At 42.6% G+C, this 24,230-nt stretch overlaps 1 protein-coding gene and 1 long non-coding RNA gene across 4 annotated transcripts in view; one reads left to right on the forward strand and one right to left on the reverse strand.

Moving 5' to 3' along the window:
• The window catches only part of LOC131131926 (moesin-like), a 23,154-nt gene extending 14,965 nt beyond the window's left edge, over positions 1-8,189 (reverse strand). The window contains exon 1 of the mRNA XM_058076981.1: positions 7,860-8,189. Within this exon, the coding sequence (XP_057932964.1) occupies positions 7,860-7,871 (12 nt within the window). The 5' untranslated portion in view covers positions 7,872-8,189. The remainder of the gene's footprint in view (positions 1-7,859) is intronic.
• LOC131131927 (uncharacterized) lies at positions 6,980-23,901 on the forward strand. 3 transcript variants are annotated; one of them, XR_009130277.1, is made up of 5 exons: positions 6,981-8,371; positions 9,028-9,085; positions 9,181-9,248; positions 13,510-13,655; positions 14,219-23,901. It is a non-coding gene; the product is annotated as an uncharacterized LOC131131927 (long non-coding RNA). The 3 variants fall into 3 exon arrangements; XR_009130275.1 differs by having other exon boundaries at positions 6,980-8,371; positions 9,028-9,248; XR_009130276.1 differs by lacking the exons at positions 9,028-9,085; positions 9,181-9,248 and having other exon boundaries at positions 6,986-8,371.
• Positions 23,902-24,230: the final 329 nt, after the last annotated feature.

Consider the following 24,230-nt stretch of genomic DNA (forward strand, 5'->3'; position numbering starts at 1 on the left):
GTGTGAAAAGCAGGAATGCTGCTGAATGCTTCATCTTTAAAAGTGCCTCCCGTTGGAATTAGGGAGCTGTTGATGTAGTTGGAGGCTAATATGTACAGCTGTTACCAACACCGCTTTAATGGCAACCTTGGCAATTCAGTCCCATGGTGTTTGGAGGACTTTCATTCAGCCAACGCCGGGCTCAGGTTAAATGCGTGTCGTGTTATGTGTGTGCGCTCTCTGTCATGGATCATCGATGTTAGATAAAACTTAAAGTACAGCAGAAATGTTTTGCACATGGTTGAATATTTATTCCTTTTAAGGTTGATAATGCCGTTTAAATGTGTGTTTAAGAAAGCTGACTCCTACTGTGTTCAGTGTTTACATTTCAATAAATATTTGTTTAAACTTGAGGCCTGGAATATTTATCATTGTCAATCATTATCAATAGTTATCATTGTAATTTTTTCATGTAAATTGAGGGAGCAAAAGCAGTATCGGCCACAAATATTGGCTCAAGCAAAATCGGCCATCAGATGAAAAAAAATCGGTATCGGTATCGGCATCGGCCTGAAAAACACCCATATCGGTCGATCCCTAACGTTAACATTTTTAATTCTTGGGCGAGAGGGCTGACAGGACAACTCCAACATAAAATAGTATCTCTCACTTTAATTACGCAATACGAAATTCCTCAAATAGAAGTGAAAAAAATTAGGGGAATGGAAAAACCCATTTATCAATTACTTTGTATTTTTGAAATATTATTTTAATGCATTGGGAATTATTTTAATGCATTGGGAATTATTTTAATGCTTTGCTTTGAACTCCTGCTTTAATGACAGTGTTGTATTGAGCAGAATAATACTAACCGGAAGAGTTGTGCCATAGCACTGATATGACACAACGCTGACATCTGGTTATAACCCGCAGAGGTGCTGTTGATTCAGTTTTAGCGATAGCAGTTATTCTTAGCGGTTATAACCCGCAGAGGTGCTGTTGATTCAGTTTTAGCGATAGCAGTTATTCTTAGCGGTTATAACCAGCAGAGGTGCTGTTGATTCAGTCTTAGCTAAGAATAAAACTACTATAGCTATAGCTGTAACCCAAAGTGCACTCCTTTGCTTCAAGACAATTGCTTCAAGACACAACTCCACACGATTGACAGCGTTCTTAGTTAGGGCTGCCACAAATCTATCCATTTATTTTGATCGGCGACTAATCACCGATTATTTGTTTGATTAGTTGACTAATCACATGAAACAAACACAACAAAAAAAACACATGAGGCTGGACTTTTCTTTTTACTCTATTTTCTTAGTCTTCCTGCCTTGGTTGTTTTATTCTGGGATGAAGTTATTAAGTTTATCCTGACATTTTTTGAGATCTGATGGAAACATGAATTTCTCTTAATAAATAAAAAGTTCCCAGCATCCATCAACATCCACGCCTCATGTAACTATCATCTATTGACACGTTTTTTTTGTGTATTTAAATTGAATGTAAAACACAATCTATCGCACATGAAGCTGCTCTTATCGAACCATCATTTTGAAGATATTCAGATATATTCTAACTTTAAAAAAGGCAATTAAGATGATAGTTCATTACACATTTAATGAAATGTGCTTGTAGCAACAAACACTTGTTTGATTGTGTACCATGAAGCGCAAACAGCTGAGGCACTTGCCTAAACAACACAAAAATAAATACTTTAAGTCTGTTTTTTAGGTTTTCTTTCCGTAATTTGTCTGGGATCAAACACTTGTTGAAGTGGGATCGGCCTAGTAGATAGTTGTCATGATAAAGGTTTTTGCGAAAAAACAGAATTAAAAAAAGAAGACTATGAAAAAATGACTACCCCACTATTAAATTAGTTGTTGACTATATTAATAGTCGACATCATTGCGATTAGTCGACTAATCGTAGCAGCCCTATTTGTAATGATAATTTTCCCCTCATTTATATTCTGGAGCATGACTCAGCAGTCATAATTGAATTGTTTAGACAACTTCATCTCGATCCAGTTCTTCCTTGGGACCAAATTTTTTTTGGTAGTTTTCCATAATCCTAAAACAAACAAACCAACAGTAAAACAATCAAAACAAAGTTGTTAATAAGTCTGTGTTGAACCTACATTTGGCTTAAAAAAAGGTTCTGTGGCTTTGTGTACTGTTGTATGTCTGCTACCCAGATGTGTTTACATCAGAGGGCTGAAAACAGCCTAGTGTTACGTTGAAAGACACCCTCCAGTTGAAGAGTGCAAACTAGCAGATGGGAAGAGGTAGGGATGGAAGGGAGGATGAGCTTTCATTACAAAGCAAGGAAGGGTCTTTCCCACGACCATTGTTTTTTAAATACATACATGTGCGTATCCATCTGCTCTGACATATCGTAGTGCCAGAGAGAGACAACTCCCTTTTGTTTGGGAGGTTGTTAACATTCTGAACTCTTCTACAATCTACATCCAAGCTGGTGCTCCAACATGTCTACTATCTACTTGGCTCATTGAACTCCCGAAAGCACCTCAGCTATTCTTGTGTGAGTAGAGTCAATAGATCATGTCCAGAATTTACTGAACAAACATTTGGCAAAACCTCAACTCACTCTTATTTTTAGACAGTTTGATTGCAGCTGAAAAGACAAGAATTGGACTCACCCAAATGTCACAAATGATGACAAAAGTACTTGCGTAAATGAAGCTTAAATGTCTCACTAAATCCAAAAAGAAGAAAAGACATCAATAACGGACTATGTGCGTAAAAAAACATTCACTTTTTCCAGCACTTCTATCGCAACAAACTGCTAATCTGCTCTGCTATGTGCACTACAGCCTCCTTAAATCCCCTGCTAGCATACCTCCACGTCTTTCCATTGACCAAATCACCATAGCCACACTTGTTCAATGTTTGTCCTTCTAACAAGCAAACCGCCAATATCAAGGCTTGAAACTGCAATGGTAAGTCACGCTAACAGTATGGATGTGATAGTGGATGTGTGAACTTGTAACACTGATACAAACTACATGAGCTTTGCCAGACTAACAGAATTGGTCAAATTGGTCATTCTGGATTATAACCAACGAAAGCTTGTTGTTTGAAATCCTATTTAGAAGGACATTACTCTTACTCCTAAAACAGATCAAGTTTCACTGTGATAAAATGACACTTTAAGGGCTGATAAAAAGTGCAATCTTGAGTGGTGCACTGCATGTGAGGAGTAGGCTGGGGGAAGCAGGGAGGAGACCAGCTAGACCATGATGTGAAAGTCCATATAAGGTTACGGGCGAGGAAATTACCAGAAAGGAACTGATGTAAGAGCAGAACATTTGAGTCACACCATGGCTTCCTTGAGAAACTCATGTGCTTGCCAGCAGGATGCGCGCGACATTTGAAATTGCTTTTGTGAGATGTTGGGGTTGACGCAGATAACTAAAATACCAAATAAATGAAAAACAAATGAATAAATAAAGTTAAAATTTGTCCCTATCTGCGAGCTACCCGACTGTGGCTGTGACAACTTTCACTGGGTAAAAAGTGAACCTTGTTGTTGAATCAGTTTTTCTCGCTTCCTTCTTTTACATGATTTGCTTGCTCTGTTTTGCAGGAAGTGTAGAAGCAATTTTTCAGACTAGTTCACATCAATCTGTGATACTGCAAGGGAAATCTTTTAGAATTATTCTGCCATTATGAAGGCCAGTGACCTTCCTCTTGACCAGTTTCCTCTTTTGTAACACTGAAGCAACACATCCATACAATATAGCCACATAGCACCATGTAGTTTCTTATTGCTTGAGAACGGGTTGTAAAAGTTCCTTTTGAGACTGTGAATACCTCCGCAAACAGTCCACCCGACCTCTGTTGTGGAGGCCAAAAGTACCCTAGCTCCACTTTGTGTAGATAGTTGTCACAAAGATAAGTCATCTTGTCACATATTTAGAAAAAAAATTGCCTACTCGAAAAAACACAGTAAACACTGTTGTTTTCGGCTTTACTGCGACATATTAGTTATACAAGTCTAACATATTGGACGTAATAATGGAATTAAAACTTAAGCACAACTTATTACAACTTATTATTAACTTATTATCTCATACATCCAAATACAAATAATAGTTGGGCAATATGAACCTTAGCATATATCACGATATCTTTAGGATAAGTCACGGTATGACAATATAAAATTTTAATTCAGTAGAGTTTTGTATAAAAAGCTACAAACCCTAAGCCATATATTTGTTGGTAACAAACTGGCAACTTTTCTAATGGGATGTCAGCCCCTACACACATTGCTACTAAATCTTCAACAAACTGTAATGCCTGTGCTTGTCACGAAGATGTAGTCAACCATGCAATTCCAACTGTATGTGGAAGATATTTTGCATGACACTCTGTTTTGTTCATGCAGACATGGGGCAAACAGTGCTCATATTTTGAAGGACGGTCACGGAAGTGTGTTCTATGTGTGTGGAGAATGTATTTACGGTTAAGATGACCTATGTTGGCCGGCACGGCGGTCTAGTGGTTAGCGTGCAGACCTCACAGCTAGGAGACCAGGGTTCAATTCCACTCACAGCTAAGAGACCAGGGTTCAATTCCACCCTCGGCCATCTTTGTGTGGAGTTCGCATGTTCTCCCCGTGCATGCGTGGGTTTTCTCCGGGTACTCCGGTTTCCTCCCACATTCCAAAAACATGCTAGGTTAATTGGCGACTCCAAATTGTCCATAGGTATGAATGTGCGTGTGAATGGTTGTTTGTCTATATGTGCCCTGTGATTGGCTGGCCACCAGTCCAGGGTGTACCCCGCCTTTCGCCCGAAGACAGCTGGGATAGGCTCCAGCACCCCCGCGACCCTCGTGAGGAAAATGCGGTAGAAAATGAGTGAATGAATGACCTATGTTGAAATATAAACATAGAAATGAACATATTTTTTCACTCTGAACTTCCATGTCATCACCAGGCACTATAAAACGTTTCTTACATTACAGCTATAAAATATGTGTTGAAAATATACTCATTGAGCCCGAGTCGTGCACACACAACCACACAAGCTAACACTGCTAGCTTCCATTCATGCTCTGTAAGAGTAGATTCAGAACTTTCGCCAGCGTTTATCGCCATTCCAACCTTTATATCGGTATGTCCGGTAAGTCATTTTCTTATCATTGGAAGAATCTATACCAGTATACCGGTACATTAAAAATATCACCCAACCTTAATACAAACCTTGTCTTTGCTGTGTTCCAGTTGGTATTTTTGCAAGAATTCAGCTTGACTTTTCAAAAATACATTTGTCATAATGTGTAATTGTCAGAATTCCCACGCAATCGGGGTGTAACGGTTCAGAAAGTAACAAAGTAGTGTTTTTCGAGTCACTGTTTTGTTCATTTTCGATACAGTAATAAATGAACACAATGCCTTGTTTACTTTTTTCACGAATACAAAGTACTATCATGGAATCCTGCAATTCTCACTGGAGTGTTCTTGGATTCTTCTTGCCATGACACCTGTATGCCAAACGCTAGGCTTCACAGTATATGTTTATATATGCAGGCACAAATCCCGTGCCTCACTAAATTTGTACTGTTTGGGAAATCAGCATGCCTCTGCACCAAAACGAAATTTCTGTATCAAAAAATTGGATTACAAATAAATGTACCGATACACCCCTACTACACAAGAACATCAAGTTTGATGTTCAAGCTGATAAACTAATTGTTGGTGATGTGCTCAAAAAATACAATTTATTTTGAGTCTTTCCATTCATTTCTTTAAATGAACTGTCAACTGTCTTTCCCAGATTATTACAATTAATTACACAATAAATGAAAATGAACTCGAAAATGAAGCTCTAATTTCGTACGCTGTGCCAACGGGGTGTGGGCAGCGCACGTTGCACTTTTGTGAGCAGCGCAGTCTGGCCCGCGCACCCACGCCGCCATCCCTCCCACTCGTGCTAGTGGCAAAGAGGGAGGAGAGAAGGTGTGAGAGGGTTTAACACAGCTGGGTGTAATCTTAACCAATGAAATGAACGCCTCACATTGCCTCTGCGCATCAGAGGCCACCATGCGCATCATTCACCATGTACGGCATTTACATTAAATAGTGGATGTTTTTTCCTCTGAAATGTGTGCAAAAATCCGCCTGTGAGGTTTTGGTGATATGTGTGAACTGTGCGCCTGTCAGCCAATTTACCACTGCGCAGGCTGCGCTTCGCCTGCGCCAAGAATAGACCAGGTCGGAGCTGGAAAGTTTTCAGTGCACCTTTGGCGAGCTATTTTGTCACAATATTGTCACTGTGTCAAGCTGAAAAATGTGGACACCTCCCTTGGTGTGCCGCCACGCCCATCTCGGCGCAGTCCAGTCTACTAATTTACCAAATTGGCTGCACACTCAACCAAATCACTACTGCGTGGGCTGCGCCACAAAATTAGAGCCCAATCATTTTTTTGGCTTCTATACATTCAATACTTCAATGCATTGTGCATGTGTGTCAGTTTTCCTCGTCTTCCACCTCCAAACAGACAGGAAGAGAGTTCACACGTTCTATTGAATCACAGAGAGAGACCTTGTGTCAGTCATAGTCATTTTGTCTCTGTGGGGGGAGGCAGGGCTGCAGAGTGTAGACTGGTGAGGAGCAATGCAAGGTAACATAGTAGAAACTCAATTATTAGGTCTCAAGTTAGTAATGACTAGGAATGTAACAAATACATGTTGGGCTGCGACTGATGATTATTTTCTTAGTCGATTAATCTGAAACTTGAATTAACTCGATTAATCAAAGCATTGGTTAGACCCTATTAAGGCCAAATCAATGTTAAAGGAACTCAAATCGTTTGAGGTTTGGTCAGCATACCAAAAAGAGGCACACATGTCAATCACTACTTTTCAATGTCAGAGTAATGTGAGTGAATTTTGTTTTGCTAAAAACACAAAGATGTTCTGCTTTCATATATTACAAAAAATAAAAATATTCACATTTAAGAAGGTGGGATCTCGTGACATTTACACCTTTAAATAAAAAAAAAACTATGTACTTTTGTACCAAAAAGGAAACGAGCGGTTCCTTTTATTGCCACATTGTGTCAGTAAACATCATAGCTCAAAACTAATGCATATTTGACTGTATTGTAACTGTGTTGAGCTGCAACATTTTAGCTCATGTTCACCAAAGGGACAGCAGGCTTAGAAACAACATCATGCTATTTGATTTAAACAAAGAGAGAGAGTGTGTGTGTGTGTGTGTGTGTGTGCGTGCGTGTACCCCAAACAATGAAGAGGAGAGGTGCTCTTCATTGTTCACGTCTATGTCAGTTCAAGAGGTTGCTAAAGTTCATAGCGATCTAACGAGAATGTTAATCTCGGGCACACCTGGACTACACACCCATGATACCTCCAACCACGGCTTCCAGTTCAGCCCTGCAGCCCCGCTAGCTAGCCGGGCTGGAGGGGAGGTTTCCGGAAGAACTAGCTCCATGGCTACCGAGAGGAGTGGTTGGTGCGGGGGGGGGGGGGGGTGCTTGAGGGCAGCGTCCCCAGACAAAGACTCTCTGAGACGGGAGATCCTGCCGTGTTCTTAGCGGGGAGACGTATAAAGTTGGCTTGTGATACAAAGTAGCTCCGAGGCCTTCAATGAACGACGTGATTTATTTATAAGGCGCTCATTTTAGGAGACACTCGGGCGGGAGCGCGCACGCGCACTCGCCTAACGGAAAGTCTTCTGTCGTCGCGTTTTAATTTGAAAAGATTTTCCATTTCCACAACTTAATGAATGCCACAGTTACAAAAAATAGTGTTATATTATACCCCTTTGGTAAACGATTATGCCAATGTGGGATTTGGGTTTACGTCATAAGAATAGTTGGGGTTTAAAAACTTACCGTTTTGGGCATCTTTGCTTTCAGTGGTCCGCTTCAGGTTAAAACAAGGAAAAAGCACAGCAAAAAAACGAATAGAACAGACGAGCAGTCGGCGAAACCAGCAGAAAACTTTTTCCCATCAGAATAACGGCGCCAATCTAACGCTTTCCTGTCCAATACGATGCTACCTTTCGTTTGCTAGTTGGAAGAAACGAGAAGAAAACTCTTTCGGAGAAAATATGTCTTTTGTGTCGCCTTCGAAGTGAAATGAGCTCGAAAGCTCGGCTTCCTGCTAACGGTACCCGGACTCTCAAACCACACCCAGGCCGATGACAGGACAGCAGCCAGACAGAAAGAAGCTTGCAGCCCGCAGACTCCGCCTGCTGTCTCCGCATCATCATGGCCGCACACAGCCTCCGGCCCCAAACTTCTACTCCCTTCGAGAGCTCGCCGATCGATGACGTGTGCCTTGTCCATACAATATTAACACAAACATCCACATTGGGCCTCAAAACCTCAGGAGAGACAAAAGAGTGAGTACAAACTCTTACAATTACATGTACATAGAACTACAAATAAACTTGGTTTCTTTGTATGTTAATTTAAAATTGGCCATAATTTCATTGAAATTAAAAAAAAACGTAATAATAATAGGTCCCCTACCTATTATGGGCCACACGGTGGACGAGGAGACACGGATTCGATTCCACATCTCTGTGGAGTTTGCATGTTATCCCAGTGTGTGCATGGGTTTTCTCCGGGTACTCTGGGTACTCCGGTTTCCTCCCACATTCCAAAAACATGCATGTTAGGTTAATTGGTGACTCCAAATTGTCCATAAGTATGAATGTGAGTGTGAATGGTTGTTTGTCTATATGTGCCCTGTGATTGGCTGGCCACCAGTCCTGGGTGTACCCCGCCTCTTGCTCAAAGACAGCTGGGATAGGCTTCAGCATGCCCGCGACCCTGGTGAGGATAAGCGATACAGAAAATGGATGGGACCTATTACTCATTACTCGGCCCTTTGTATTGAGTTGTGGACTCCTATAGAGCAGCTCCACACGATAACCAGCGCATAAAGCTTTCTGTTCTTCCAGAATCTGCACTTATTCAGCTGTGTTTATTTGGATTTTGTGCTTTCCACGAAAAGCGTCTGTTTTAATGTATTTCACCCACCGTCCGCCTGCAGGCACTCCTACTCCATTGTGGTTAAAAGGACTTCCGGTTTGGGGCGCTAGCTACAAAAGGTATAGGAGTTGATAATAAATGGAGATGTATCTTTTTAAAATGTGGGCTTTTAACATACAACCATACGTGTTGGATTCCAACTTTGATCCTGAAGTAGAGAGTTTCTCACGAACAGACGTTTTTTTCTCAAGAACAGAGGATACTTCAAGACGTCTCTCAATGGTAAGTAGCTTGACCATTTTAGCGCTACATTTTCTACAGCATTGATAATGATGGGTGGTGGGAAACGGCTATTAGCATCCCCACTCCCTGTATGGAAGCGCTTTTGCTCCACGACTTACACAACTTACACAGTTAGGACTCTGAAAAATTGTTACTTACTGCTTACTCTTGTGACTCTTCCACACGACCAAGTATTGTTGGAAAGTCTACAGCTGCATAGTGGCCCATGTTCACAAAACAGTCCAGTGTGAAATGCCCTTGACAGATTAAATTTCTTTTGCTGGTAGGGAATCAGGAACTCCAACCACTTGTGCGGTGGTAGCGTCTTTAGGAATTGTCAACAAATGTGGCCTTCCGGCAAAAAGCTTATCTGGCCTACAGCCACGCCCATATACGTAAGTCCGCTCCTCTGTGGCATCACAAAGAGGCAGTTTTACCATAGCTTTTGAAACCAAGCGTTTTGAGTCATCCCAAACTTCTTCCAGGGCTCACTTCTAAATGTGCAACCCTCATTATCTGAAACTTTGTTTAACATGAGAATACAATATTCCACCCCCAACATTCCCACAAAAAAGCACAATAGGTCCCCTTTAATATTTAATCTTGGCCAGTGCCTCTCAAAGTTCTTCCATTCATCTTCTACCACTTATCCGAGGTCGGGTCGCGGGGGCAGCAGCGCAAGTAAGGAGGTCCAGACTTCCCTCTCCCCAGCCACTTCTTCCAGCTCCTGCCAGTGGATCCCAAGGCATTCCCAGGCCAGTTGGAAAACATAGTCTCTCCAATGTGTCCTGTGTCTTCCCCGAAACCTTCTACCAGTTAGACGTGCCCTGAACACCTCCTCAGCGAGGCATCAGGAGGCGTCCTAACCAGATGTCCACGCCTGGTTAGGCTGGTTAGGCTTGGCTCCTCTCAATGTGGAGGAGTAGCGGTTCCACTCCGAGCACTCCCGGATGACAATGCTTCTCACCTTATGTCTAAGGGAGAGCCCAGCAACCCTGCAGAGAAAACTCATTTTGCCGATCTTGTCCTTTCGGTCACTGCCCAAAGCTCATGACCATAGGTGAGGGTAGGAATGGAGATCAACCGGTAAATTGAGGGCTTTGCCTTTCAGCTTAGCTCTCTCTCTTTACCACAACGGACCGATGTAGCGTCTGCATCAATGCAGATGCCACACCAATCACGTTCTATCATTCAAATCAAATCAAATCAACTTTATTTGTAGAGCACTTTTCCTGCAAGGAGATGCGACACAAAGTGCTTTCCAGAATTAAAACAATTACCACAATTAAAAAGGAAAACAATGAAGAAAAAAGAAAGCCCCTCCTTCCCACCCTCCATACTAGACCCACACACACACCCATCCACCCACACACACACACACGCAAGCACACAATCACCCACATTAGGGAGACATGGCATGGTACTGAGGAACAAGGAAACGCCACCTTTGGGGTCGTCCACACTGGGAGAAGCTGCAGGCCGTGCCATCGGAGGACCAGCACCCGGGCCCTCCGACTCCGTTAGACGGGCGGACCCCCACATTAAAGGGAGGAACCCCCCAGCCGGCCGTGTTGAAGGGACCCAAGGATGGCACCCCCTCAGCATACCCAAACAGCCCCCAGTGTGGAGGACCCCCCTGAGGAAACACTGGAGTTGGAGCTAAAGACTAAGACCATAAAATAGGACTAAAAGATAAAACATAACACTGGAGTTAAAAACTGAAGATTAAGAGCATAAAATAGGACTAACAAGATAAAAACAAAACACTGAAGTTAAAAGGTGAAGAATAAGAACATAAAATAGGACTAAAAGGATGAAAACATAATAAAAGCTTAACAATATTAGTTAAAAGCCTGATTAAAAAGGTGCGTCTTTAATCTTCTTTTAAAAATATCAACAGTCTCCGCAGTCCTGAGGCTCTCCGGCAGGCTGTTCCACAGGTGGGGGCCATAGTGGCTAAATGCTGCCTCACCGTGGGTTTTTGTTCTGGGTTTTGGTTTTGCTAAAAGGCCAGTGCCGGAGGACCGCAGGGACCGCGGGGGTTGATATGGTAAAAGCAGATCAGATAAATAAGAAGGGGCAAAGCCGTTAAGACATTTAAAAACCAGTAAGAGAATCTTAAAATCGATCCTGAAGCGGACGGGGAGCCAATGCAGCAACTTTAAAACCGGTGTAATGTGCTCCCGCCCTCTGGTCCTCGTCAGCACACGTGCGGCTGAGTTCTGTAATAATTGGAGATTTAAAATACTTTTTTTGGGAAGACCAGAGAGCAGGGCATTGGACATCACCTGCAAAAAGCAGAGACCCAATCAGCATCCACCAAACCAAAACCCCTCAATGCCCTGGCTGTGCCTACAAATTCTTAATTTAACAGTTAACAATTAACAGAATTGGTGATCGGTGGTTCGATACCCCAAACTCCCGAAGTACTCGCCACAGAATTCCCAGAGGAGCACAGTTGAATGCCTTGTCCAAGTCCACAAAATACATGAAGACAGGTTGGGCAAACTGCATGCACCCTCAAAGATCCTGCTGAGAGTGTAGAGCTGGTACACAGTTCCTCGACCAGGACAAAAATCACATTGCTCCTCATGAATCCGAAATTCAAATATCCAAGGGATCCTCCTCTCAGAACTCCTGAATACTGGGTAGGCTGAGGAGTGTGATTTCACGATTGTGGAAGGTCTTATAGGGCTTTGTATTCGGAATAGGAGTCTCCCAATTATGTGCATTGATAGCGAGACCATATTAACTTTCATTCATTCATTCATTTTCTACCGCTTTTTCCTCACAAGGGTCGGGGTTGCTGGAGCCTATCCCAGCTGTCTGTCTGAGGCGGCGTACACCCTGGACTGGTGGCCAGCCAATCACAGGGCACATATAGACAAACAACCATTCACACTCACATTCATATCTATGGACAATTTGGAGTGGCCAATTAACCTAGCATGTTTTTGGAATGTGGGAGGAAACCGGAGTACCCGGAGAAAACCCACGCATGCACGGGGAGAACATGCAAACTCCACACAGAGATGGCCGAGGGTGGAATTGAACCCTGGTCTCCTAGCTGTGAGGTCTGCACCCATATTAACTTGTTTTCTGAAAAAAAGGAAAGAAATATGTGTCCATGTTTCACATAAGGATTGTGAATGATTGGCAAAATTCCCCCAAAAGTGCAGTTCCCCTTTAAAAGAAAGAAAACATGATATGTACAGTACTTGTATGTATTAGCAGCTCAAAAGGAAATTGATATTCATTCATTTTTACCGCTTATCCTAACGAGGGTCGCGGGGGTGATGGAGCCTATCCCAGCTGTCTTCGGGCAAGAGGCGGGGTACACCCTGGACTGGTGGCCAGCCAACTCAAAAGGAAGTGAAAATTTAAATCAAGCTGAAAGATAGCACACATCTAAAAATGGATTTGACTTACACTACAGTCATCCCTCCCCACATCACCCTTCAAATTTCACGGCCTCACTCATTCATTCATTCATTCATTCATTCATTTTCTACCGCTTTTTCCTCACAAGGGTCGCGGCGGCCTCACTCAGTTTTTCAATAATAAATTACTTAATAAACCATGTTGTTTTGTGGTTGAGTATGGGCTAATGTTAATATTTAAGTATATTTTTCCCAAATTAAGCATTGTCAGCGCATAAAAATGGCTAAATGAAGTACAATACAAAATACAATACAGTACAATACAGAAGATGGACTCAAAGTTGTTGTGATGATATGTAGTATTCTACACTGGTCACTAGGTGTCAGCAATACGAAGTGAAATGCAGCCTTTTATTGCAGGGTTGAATGATCTCACAACAGGGACAAAACACAAGATCACTTCCTGTCCGCCTCAGCTCCCGTAGCAGCACATTTCTCTCTAATTTTCTTCTATTATGTGTACTATATTGAGTAAAGATGACTATAGAGGTGTTATTTCATGTGTACCGGTTTTCTATGATCTAACTGCAAAAATATTCAATATTTTAAATAAGAAATTCTGCCTGGCCAAAGTTTACTAATCATGGTTGGGTCTGGAATCAACTAACCGTGATAAACGAGGGATGACTGTAATCTTTTTTTATAGTAGCGGAACATTTGAGTCTCACTTGAAACATGTTATTGTGAGCAATAAGGGGTTGTGTTCAAAGACACCACATCATTTCAAAGTTTGTTGTGTATTTTCTGGGTTCCTAATGTTGTGTCCCATATGCAAAGCCACACGAAGCTGAAATAACAGAATAACAAGTAGTTTGTTGCAGGAGGTGGAAAAAAGACGAGCCCTTTGCCTTTCCCCACATGTTAGCAATGCTACTGGAATGATGGAAAATACTCCAGCAGACGCCACAGCAGAAATGTTCATCTGGGCCGCAATGTGGTGAGCGAGAGCATACAGCAGTGGAGGGAGGTAATTATGAAGCTGTTTTCATGACTTTTAATTCTTTACAGTATTTGAGCCATTATGTTTATACGATTAGGAAAGGGCAAATGTGATCCAGCCGGATAGTTTTTCAGGCTTCCAAGAGATTACTTGCCCTGTCAGAGAACTTAAGAAGGGCAAAAGTGTCAAAATATGTTTTCCTCACAGTTCCAAAATCTGCTTTATCATCTGAGACGGCACTTCTGGCTTTTAGACTTTTCTTTCGGGGACACAGAGGGATGATTCAATGAGTCATTGCACCATTTCCTCAGAGCTCAGTATGATGTCTTTGTTCTGACCTCCAAGCCATTGCACCTTCTTATCTTCTTAAACCATGGATTGTGTAGCTGCAAAGGCCCATTCTGTACAGTACAGTTGCACGCATCGTAATGAACTTTGTGGACTTATTGTTGAGATGAAGATGAGTTGTCATGTTGTCACCCATCATTGCACATGGCTTGGTCTCTGTTGTGTCTCACCTTGTGCCCCTGCTGGTTGCCCCCTGTTCCTACCCTCCCTTCTGCTGGCTGTGCTCTTGTGTTCTTTTTCAGAAGCTCTCCTTCCAGCTGAAGGCGGACTTCTGGGCGTACCCGATTGGACTCCACCTCATTTAAGCAAATGGACCGCACCTGGCTTATTCTTGGTTGCCTGCTACTCGCATGTATGGACACTGTTTGAAGGTTTTGGACTTATGGCCATTCTTGAACACTGTTGGCAAGAATTTGGTGATACTGACTGGAATCCATGCCATCTTCAACTTGAAAAAGATTTCCAGTACCTGCACTGGCCACACAGCCCCCCAGCATGATGGAACCACCACCAAATGTTACTGTGGGTAGCAAGTGTTTGTCTTGGAATGCTGTGTTCTTCATCCGCCATCCATACCGCCCTTTGTTATGTCCAAATAACACCATTTTTCTTTCATCAGTCCACAGCACCTCATTCCAAAATGAAACTGGCTTGTCCAAATGTGCTTTAGCATCCCTGAAGCGACTTTTTGTGGCATGTGCACAGAAAAGGCTTCTTCCGCATGCATTTCCTGTACAGCATTCCCTTGTGGAAAGTGCACTGAATAGTTGAACGATGCACACCAAGATCATGTTGTAGGTCTTTGGAGCCGGTCTGTGGGTTGAGTTTGACCGTTCTCACCATCCTTGGCCTCTGCTTATCAGAGATTTTTCTTGGCCTGCCACTCCAGGCCTTAACGAGGACTGTGCCTGTGGTCTTCCATTTCCTCACTATGTTCCTCAGAGTGGAACCTGACAGCTAGCTCTGAGCTAGCTTTTTGTATCCTTCCCTTAGACCATGATGTAGAACAATCTTAGCTTTCAAGTCACAGTTTTTTAGGCTACCATGTTGCCACTCTTCAAAGAAGATGCAACTTGCAACTGGCCACCTTACCCTTTCTCATGATTGGCTTCACTTGTGTATACACGTCAATGGTCTTATTGAAATGTTCTCACCTTGAAAGTACAGTTCTGCTGCATACACTTAGCACCATATAAGACCAAAAGAGCACCATGCAGTAATAGTATAGTAGTTATGGAGACCCATGTGGGTAAACGGGTAAATATTACAAAGAAACAATTCCTAATAAAATCAAATACAGTATATACCATACCCATCTTCTGTGATACATTCTAAATGTTATAGAATGAAGTCACTCTCTGATCGAGCTTCACCTTACAGCCATCCTCTTGGTGTGCTACTAGTACTTAGCTGCATTTTTCTATTTCTATTTCTATTTCTATTTCTACATTCTCGTAAATTTTTATTGCGTTCATATAATATTTTTATGCCACTTATTTCAGCTTCTGTAGCTTTACTTTTGCGCCTTGTTAGTGTAAACATTTCCCCCTGCAAGCAACATTTTAAAGCACATGCTTTAGATGAAGAAGCTGGACGTTGACCACTTATTATACTCTAGAAGCAGCTACTGCTTCATAAAACCTACATCAGGAGGTTTCTACCCACCAGCCACCCATGCACTTTCAATGCCGCTTATCCTCATTAGGGTCGCAAGGGTATGCTGGAGCCTATCCCAGCTGATTTCGGGCAAGAGGCGGGGTACACCCTAGACTGGTTGGGTTTCTACCAGCCACAAATGTCAATGTTTTGACCGTCATTAGGCCTATTTTAGGGGGGCTGCAGACACCTAAATGTTCTTAAGCCCCCCCTAAAGAATTTGACATATTTTATTGTTTTTTTCTACAAAAAAAATCTCGGACTAATTTTATATAATAGAGCAAGAATAGGAGTTAAAATAAATGGTCACATTACCTATTATTAATTAATAATCATAAATCTGTCCATGTGCCTTTATTTCATGGTGTAAGGTAGAGTGCCCCTTCACTGCGCCATTACCAAGTCTATTCCACTTGGCCAGAGTGTTAGAGTATGCCCACACCACATAGAGTCCATGTTTTCCTTGCAGCGTGTTTACCTACTTTGCAGCACACAGAGCCAACTATTAAGCAGTTGGAGAAGAATGAATATACAAAGGTTTTTCAAAAGAGTAAGTATTCATCACTGCTGCTAGCAATTAGTTAGCTCCAGCCCACAGTCAACAGCAGATTGAACCATGAACCAAGCATTTCACATTTTACAAAAAAGAAAAAAATATCAATAAATGAAATTAAAAAAAGACGTATTGGCGATCTCGGCTCACGTCTTTTACCTCTGTTGTTTTGCGGCCAAGAGGTAGATTCCAGCCATAAAGGAACACTGCATATGCTAATTAGCTAGCCAGTAGCTAATATCATGGTCCTGGTTGGAGTGCCAAGTGTGCCCTGCGCTCTCCTCAGCCTTGGGGGGCACAGCATCAGTTGTGTTTCTTTCACATTATGGGATGCTGAGTTGGGCTCTTTCCACTATGATTCATTCAGCATTATTGTGAGTGGATGATAATTCATTCATTCATTCATTTTCTACCGCTTTTCCTCGGTAGGAAGGAGCCTATCCCAGCTGGGGTACATCCCGGACTGGTCGCCAGCCAATCACAGGGCACATATAGACAAACAACCATTCACACTCACATTCATACAATACAATTTGGAGTCGCCAATTAACCTAGCATGTTTTTGGAATGTGGGAGAAAACCCACGCATGAACGGGGAGAACATGCAAACTCCACACAGAGATGCCCGAGGGTGGAATTGAACCCTGGTCTCCTAGCTGTGAGGTCTGCGTGCTAACCACTAGACCGCCGTGCCGGAGTGGATGATAATAAGAATGATAATAGCAGTAGAGTATGTCTGTTAAATCTGTTGTGTTTTTGTAGTTGATAGTGTTAATGTGATCCAAAAAAATAATTCTGCATATATTTTCATAAACATTTAATGGTGGCCTAAAACTTGAGTTTACTTGAGTAAAAATTGAGTATCTCTACCAAATCTGTCCAAAAGTGAGAAAGTTATATCTCGTTTCTTGTTCCTTATTTGTTTTTTGGATTTCCTAATGTCTACTACATTCATTCACATCCTGTGCATCTCCAGGGGGCTAAGGCCCCCCGTCCTCAGAACCTAGTGACGCCCCTGGTTTTGACTCTGAGCTAGTTGGACACCCTGACGGTTATTTTCATACCTGGCGACTATAGGAGACTCTTTGGTTAATTGAATAGAGGCATTACTTTTGATAGAGGCATTTATAGTAGTTAACTTGTGTTTTAATGTAACTTAGTGATTGACAGGCTATGTTCGGGATATGTGTGACACACATAAGGCGGCTGGGATGAGCTCCAGTTTACCGTAACAGTGTTGCAGGCATGTGTTTGGCCAGCTATGTGGGGCGGGTTGAGCGTGACCTGTGAACCAGGAAGTGCGGGGATCTTGTGTGCGTGCTGTTCTCTCGTTGCCGAGTAGTCTAAAAATACCGTGTTTCTTTCTCTGCCCAAGTCAGGCCGCCCTTTTCCACGGTTTGGGGCTGAAAATACTGACAGTAACAACAGTGCGCAATGGATATCAAGGACACCAGAGTTGAAAGGACTGTTTTATATACCGCAAAAGAATGGAACAGTGTTTAGAACGATATGACGCAGAAATTCCGCCATGATGGTGAGCAAGAGAGGAGGGCGAGGATACTCGGACGACTGTGTACAATTACACTGTACTTTGTATTTACTAGCTCTGAGCATACGCTGTGCATTCACTTTGATCAAATTGATGCATGTCATTTACTGAAAGTAAAATATACTATATGTATATACATATGTGTGTGTAAAAATCCGTTGTACTGCAGAAATATGACCGAGATGTTGATAAAAACCCGAGCAGCCAGAAACTATTTCCTTCGTTATGAAACTTTGTTCTTCCTTACAGTGTTACCAACACTTAAACATACTAAATAATTTTAATAGTATTATATGGATAATTCATAGGCTCCAGCAACCCCCCTCCCCCCGCCCTGGTGAGGATAAGCGGTAGAAAATGAATGAATGAATATGGATAATTAAAGGGAGGATTTTCCACAATGCAACATGTATTTCTGTAATGACGTTTCTTATACATTTGATTGACTGACATGCCATGAATTCAAGTCATCACCTAAAGAAATAAGCTATATTGTATAGGAGTTCCACACAATACACTTTCTGAGTCTTGTCCAATCAGTGTTATAAATCTATAACATTTTTATGATACAAACCTATCTTTTTGGAGAACTTAAACTGACAAACCTGGTCTGTTGGACCGTCTATTAATGGCTGAGCAGTGTGCCGACCAGATGTTTACAATGCAATGTTTCTGGATTCTGCTCACCATCATGGCGGACAGCCCCGCACAGGGCTAAGTACGGAAGTAGACGTAGAGTGGCCAAACCCCGTCATGCTAAGGTCCTCGATGGCGATAAGCTCCGAAAACAGTATGAAACAAAAGATGAATAACTCCAAATTTAGTGGTGTAGTGCTTGAAAGGAAACTTAAAAAAAATTATTTGGACATCATACACAATCCTTATGTTAACATGAGCGAATGCTAGCGCATGACATGAATGCATAATGTCTCCCTAACATTTGTGACTGCCCCCATGCACGCAGGGCTGGAGAGGCCCTGATGTGAGCTGCATATTAAACCAAGCGACATTGTTACTATTATTGACATCGTTAGCTGAAGAACAGATTTACTTTCCTCGCCACACTACACCGGCGAGCTACGAGACGGCTAACGACTCGCTTCACCACACACTTGCCCGCAGGTGGCAAGTAGGCAGGTTGGGCAAAGTTCAAAAGTTGATGCTGTTTTAGTTTTGAGTTTGGAATAAATCAATGCAAGGTGTAGAGTTTGATTGATGATTAAGCCATCCCATTCCTTTGCCGCTTATCTGACATAAGCGGGGGCATGCTGGAGCCCATATCAGCTGGATTCTGGATTCAGCTGGTCAGAGTTGGGGTCCAGCCTGTACTGGCCCCCAGCCAATCGCAGGACAAACAATCATTCCCACTCACATTCATACCTGTGGACAATTTGGAGGTGCGAGTTAACCTAACATGCATGGTTTTGGACTGTGGGAGGAAAGTGGAGCATACGGAGAAAACCTGATTTCAGCCTCTCAAATGTGACATTTTTTCTGTATTTCCTTAGTCATCCATGAAAGCAGACCATACATCTTATCTTTAGTATTCTTGCCAAAAAAGATATTCACACATATCAGTGTAACCCAGGGGTATTTATTCATAATACACTTATAGAATAATATAATATTAAATATATATTGCATCCGGGCGGCACGGTGGTCTAGGGGTTAGCGCGCAGACCTCACAGCTAGGAGACCAGGGTTCAATCCCACCCTCGGGCATCTCTGTGTGGAGTTTGCATGTTCTCCCCGTGCATGTGTGGGTTTTCTCCGGGTACTCCGGTTTCCTCCCACATTCCAAAAACATGCTAGGTTAATTGGCGACTCCAAAATTGTCCATAGGTATGAATGTGAGTGTGAATGGTTGTTTGTCTATATGTGCCCTGTGATTGGCTGGCGACCAGTCTAGGGTGTACCCCGCCTTATGCCCGAAGACAGCTGGGATAGGCTCCAGCACCCCTCGCGACCCTCGTGAGGAAAAAGCGGTAGAAAATGAATGAATATATTGCATCCTTTTACATTTCATATGTACATTCTCTATACTATGTTTATTGTAATTATTGTCAATATAAAACCGTTTACGTCATTCCACATGATGTCAGTGGTATAAAAAGAGCAAGATTTGTGTAAAAAGGGTTCGCGAGCGTCCATGTCGGTACTCGTTAAGCCCAGCAGACCCTGAATTGCCCCGGTTGTGGAGGACTTGGTTGCAAATATGGCTGAGATGTGTTGAGAGTGTTTTGTGAAGATGATGTATGGCATGAGCGAGCCAGTCGGTGCTGGCGTCGGCTGGCTTTAAAGTCATTTGCATTTGTGTTAACACTAAAGTTTCTATAGAGTACTCTTGTTTGGTTAAATGATTATATGAAGAAACATTTATGCCGTCGTATAACAAAATGGTGATTGGTTGCTTGGTTCTGGTGGCCCATCTCATGCCGTCCCTGTTTAAGTCCCGCTCATGTTGGAAGTCCTGTTGAAGTGCTGCTAGGCCACAAGCCAAGCCATGGTGGAAGGGAGGGATCTGGTGGTGCGGTGGGAGCAACCGCTCACACGTCCGATGCCTTCTGGCATACAAAATTTCACCTGAACAGTCAAGACCTCCTTAACTTTCTTCCTGTGGACTATGGGACAGCTGCCAAGTGTCTAAGTTCCTAGATTTTCAGGACCTGGAAGACTTGCTTTGATCAATGCAACTTTGAATTCTATCATCTACCAAAAAATGCTGAAGGAGGATGTTCGAATATCTGTCCCATTTTGGTATAAGGACGGGAAATCCAATGTAATTACAGATCTCAATGCTCTGTGGCTCTCACATGTGATGGCTGGAGTAACGTTGCACAGGACCACTACTTCACCATCAGAGTACACTCTATAGTGGAGGGCAAAATATATTGGTTAAAAATAGCCATGTGAGAAATTCACAGTAAAGTCATTTCTAAAAAGTGCATAGCATAAAAAAGAAAGAATCTGAATTGAGAATCGTTTGGAACAGGAATAAAAAAAAAAGAAAAGAAAAAGAAAACATAACCACCACCCCAAAGTCGCAACCTTGGCCAAATAAGGAAAAATGTATGAAGTATCCTCCAGAAAATGTAGCAAATAAGAGGACAAATGTCAGTTTGAACATAGTGTATATATTTATTAATGGTTAGAAACACATTTTGTCATTAAGACTTACATTTCGTTTGAGCCCACAGACTCAAATAGTCTAAGTTGGTCTACAAAAAGCAATGCTTTTCTAGTCAGTGTGGATTACACCTGCCAATTAGCACAACACAAACAGCTTACTCCAGTGTTTCCCTTTTTTACACTCACATCACCGTTAAAAAAAGTCACCAGTGCAACGTGCTGTTTAAGTGACAAAGTGGGGTTTCACCTGAGTATTACACTGTATATATGTACAGTCATTGTAATGGGTACACCTCTTGACCTGACATTCTGTACACCAAGTCTGTCCATCCAGGTATATACTGTATGGAGATACTATATGCTGGCATCATAGGTACGCTGTTGGTGTGAGCGTGTGTTTGAAACATTGGTCACAAGTACATGTGTACAATAATTAAAAAAACAAAAAAACTTTGGTCATGATCATATCCATGCTATTCAACATATAACACTTAATTTGACCAATTTTCATAATAGCACAAGTCCAGTTTCATTGAAGGCCAGCCAAAAACTACACACAAACTGGCCACAGAGAGCAAAATTATTCATCTACATTTCAATATAATATTCAATGGTCATAGAAATAACAAATTATACACTATGTCAACATTATTCAGTCAACCACCTGCCAAACATTCCACTTTTAAGAGATATATATTTCCACAAACACAACAGACTGCCATTGTGTTATTTAGCAGTGTTTAGTGATTCAAGTTTACGAAGTGTACTTTTTATATATTAGTTTGGTGTGTGACAGTCTGTGTAAAAAGACACCCGCAAACCGAAAATATGTAATACAAGACATATCCCCAAAATATTGACGTATACTATTAAAATAGCATAAAGCAGAAACATCATTTCAACAATTGGAGGGAATAGATGCACAGGTTGCAACATTTGAAGTTACCAATGCAAGTATTTTTTTTTTTTTTTTACAGTTTACACATCCACGCAAACACACGGCTATGTACAGTGAGGATGAGATGCTTAGTGCTGCACCTCCATGTCCCACACAATGAACTACTGTACCCAATACCAGTTAGTACATACAATTGGGCTACTCCCAGTGACACATGGTGTCACACAAATTAGGCATTGTTTTTTTTTTTTTTTTGTCCCTATACTTAAATAAAACTATGTTATTATTATACATTTGATATTGAGTTTACATTCATGGTAAAGATACAATTTGTATCAACAAGCAAAAGTCAATTCTAGACATTTGTGGCTTGGTTGTTTGCGGCACAAACAAAAGAAGGGGGTGTGAGGGTCAGTGAACTGTTATTGGTGAACCTTGATTATATTGGTTTTTTGCGACAGTGATGACTCCTTCGGTCTGAACCCTAGGATAGGGGTCGCAAACTCACAGCCCCTTTCTAACTTTTTTCAAAACTTTAGTGTCAGTGCAGCTCTCGGACCCTGGAGACATAGTCAGAGGCACTTTCACTTGCTTAAAGGAAGAGGTTCTTTTATCGGGCAAGGAATAACCACCACAGAACTTGCAGTTAGCTTGTCACACAGTAAAATGAAGGAGAGTGGGGGCACTTGACTAACACACCAACTACAATCATTTTGTCAAAACAAAAATGAGTAAGGTATGCAAACACACAAGGCAACCACAACTACTATGGGGGAAAACAATTACTCTGAAACACTCCAAGCAATGATAGAGATGCCTGCTCCCAGCATGCCTTTGCAACACCATTTTATAAATATTTACAAACTTTTATTTTGGTTTTTAGAACTTGACTTATTGTGGTCCCACAGACAGATCAGCTGCAGGAGGAGATGAGTGGACAAATCATTTTGTTACACTATGGTAAGCGGTGACTTTGTATAACAATAGAACACTAGACTTTAGTACGACGCTGTCGGGACTTATCAAGAACATTAGAGAGTATTTTTGTTTGTTTCTTTCGGCTTTTTCCGATTATGGAATTGCCACAGTGGATCTTTTTTTTGATCACATATTGATTTTTGGCTTGAGCCCTTCAAGCTGAAGAAGGAGTCCTATCGAGCATGGATGGCTTGTGGGACTCTGGAAGCAGCTGACAGGTACCGTCAGGCCAAACGGTTTGCAGCTTCGGCGGTTGTTGAGGCAAAAACTCGGGTGTGGGAGGAATTCGGTGAGGCCATGGAGCACGACTTTTGGTCGGCCACGAAGAGGTTCTGGCAAACCGTCTGGTGACTCAGAAAAGGGAAGTAGTGCCCGGTCCACACTGTTCACAGTGGAGACGGGGGCCTGCTGACCTCGACTGGGGATGTAGTTGGACGGTGGAAGGAATACTTTGAGGCCCTTCTCAATCCCACTGGCATACCTTCCATAGAGGAAGCAGAGTCTGAGGACACATACATGGACAGTGCCATCACCGTGGCTGAGGTATCTGGGGTGGTCAAAACGCTCCTCAGTGGCAAAGCTCTGGGGGTGGACGAGTTCCGCCCAGAATTCCTCAAGGCTCTGGATGTTGAGGGACTGTCTTGGCTGGCACGTCTCTTCAACATTGTGTGGAAGTCGGGAACAGTACCTTTGGATTGGCAGACCGGGGTGGTATATAAGTATCTGTGGGTCTTGTTAGCGAGTGAGGGAAGGCGGGAGCGTGAGGTCGATCGACGGATCGGCGCAGCCTTTGCAGTAATGCGGTCGCTGTACCGGACCGTCGTGGTGAAAAGAGCTGAGCCGGAAGGCAAAGCTCTCAATTTACCGGTGGATCTATGTTCCCACCCTCACCTATGGTCATGAGCTTTGGGTCATGACCGAAAGAATGAGATGGCGGATACAGGCGGCTGAAATGAGTTTCCTCCGTAGGGTAGCTGGACCCACCCTAAGAGATAGGGTGAGGAGCTCAGCCATCCGGGAGGGGCTCAGAGTAGAGCCGCTTCTCCTTCACATCGAGAGGAGTCAGTTGAGTTGGCTCGGGCATCTAGTCCGGATGCCTCCCGGACGCCTCCTTGGTGAGGTGTTCCGGGCAAGCCCAGCCGGGAGAAGGCCCCGTGGCAGACCTAGGACAGGCTGGAGGGATTATGTCTTACAGCTGGCCTGGGAACGCCTTGGTGTCCTCCCAGTGGAGCTGGAGGAGGTGGCCGGGGACCGGGAAGTCTGGGCTTCCCTACTAAGACTGCTGCCCCCGCAACCCGGACCCGGATAAGCAGAGGAAAATGGATGGATGGCCCAAACTTTTTCATACCACTGTGAGTACAATACTCTCTTCTTAAAAGAGCCAAACTCGGCCTGTAACAGCTGTATTAAAAAGAAAAACAAAAGTACTAAAAGAGTAAGAGTAAGAGAAGAGTAAGGTGTGGAGCCACTCGACTCAACAGGTGTTATGTA

Source organism: Doryrhamphus excisus, chromosome 7 (genome assembly GCF_030265055.1).
Source record: "Doryrhamphus excisus isolate RoL2022-K1 chromosome 7, RoL_Dexc_1.0, whole genome shotgun sequence".
Lineage (NCBI taxonomy): Eukaryota > Metazoa > Chordata > Actinopteri > Syngnathiformes > Syngnathidae > Doryrhamphus > Doryrhamphus excisus.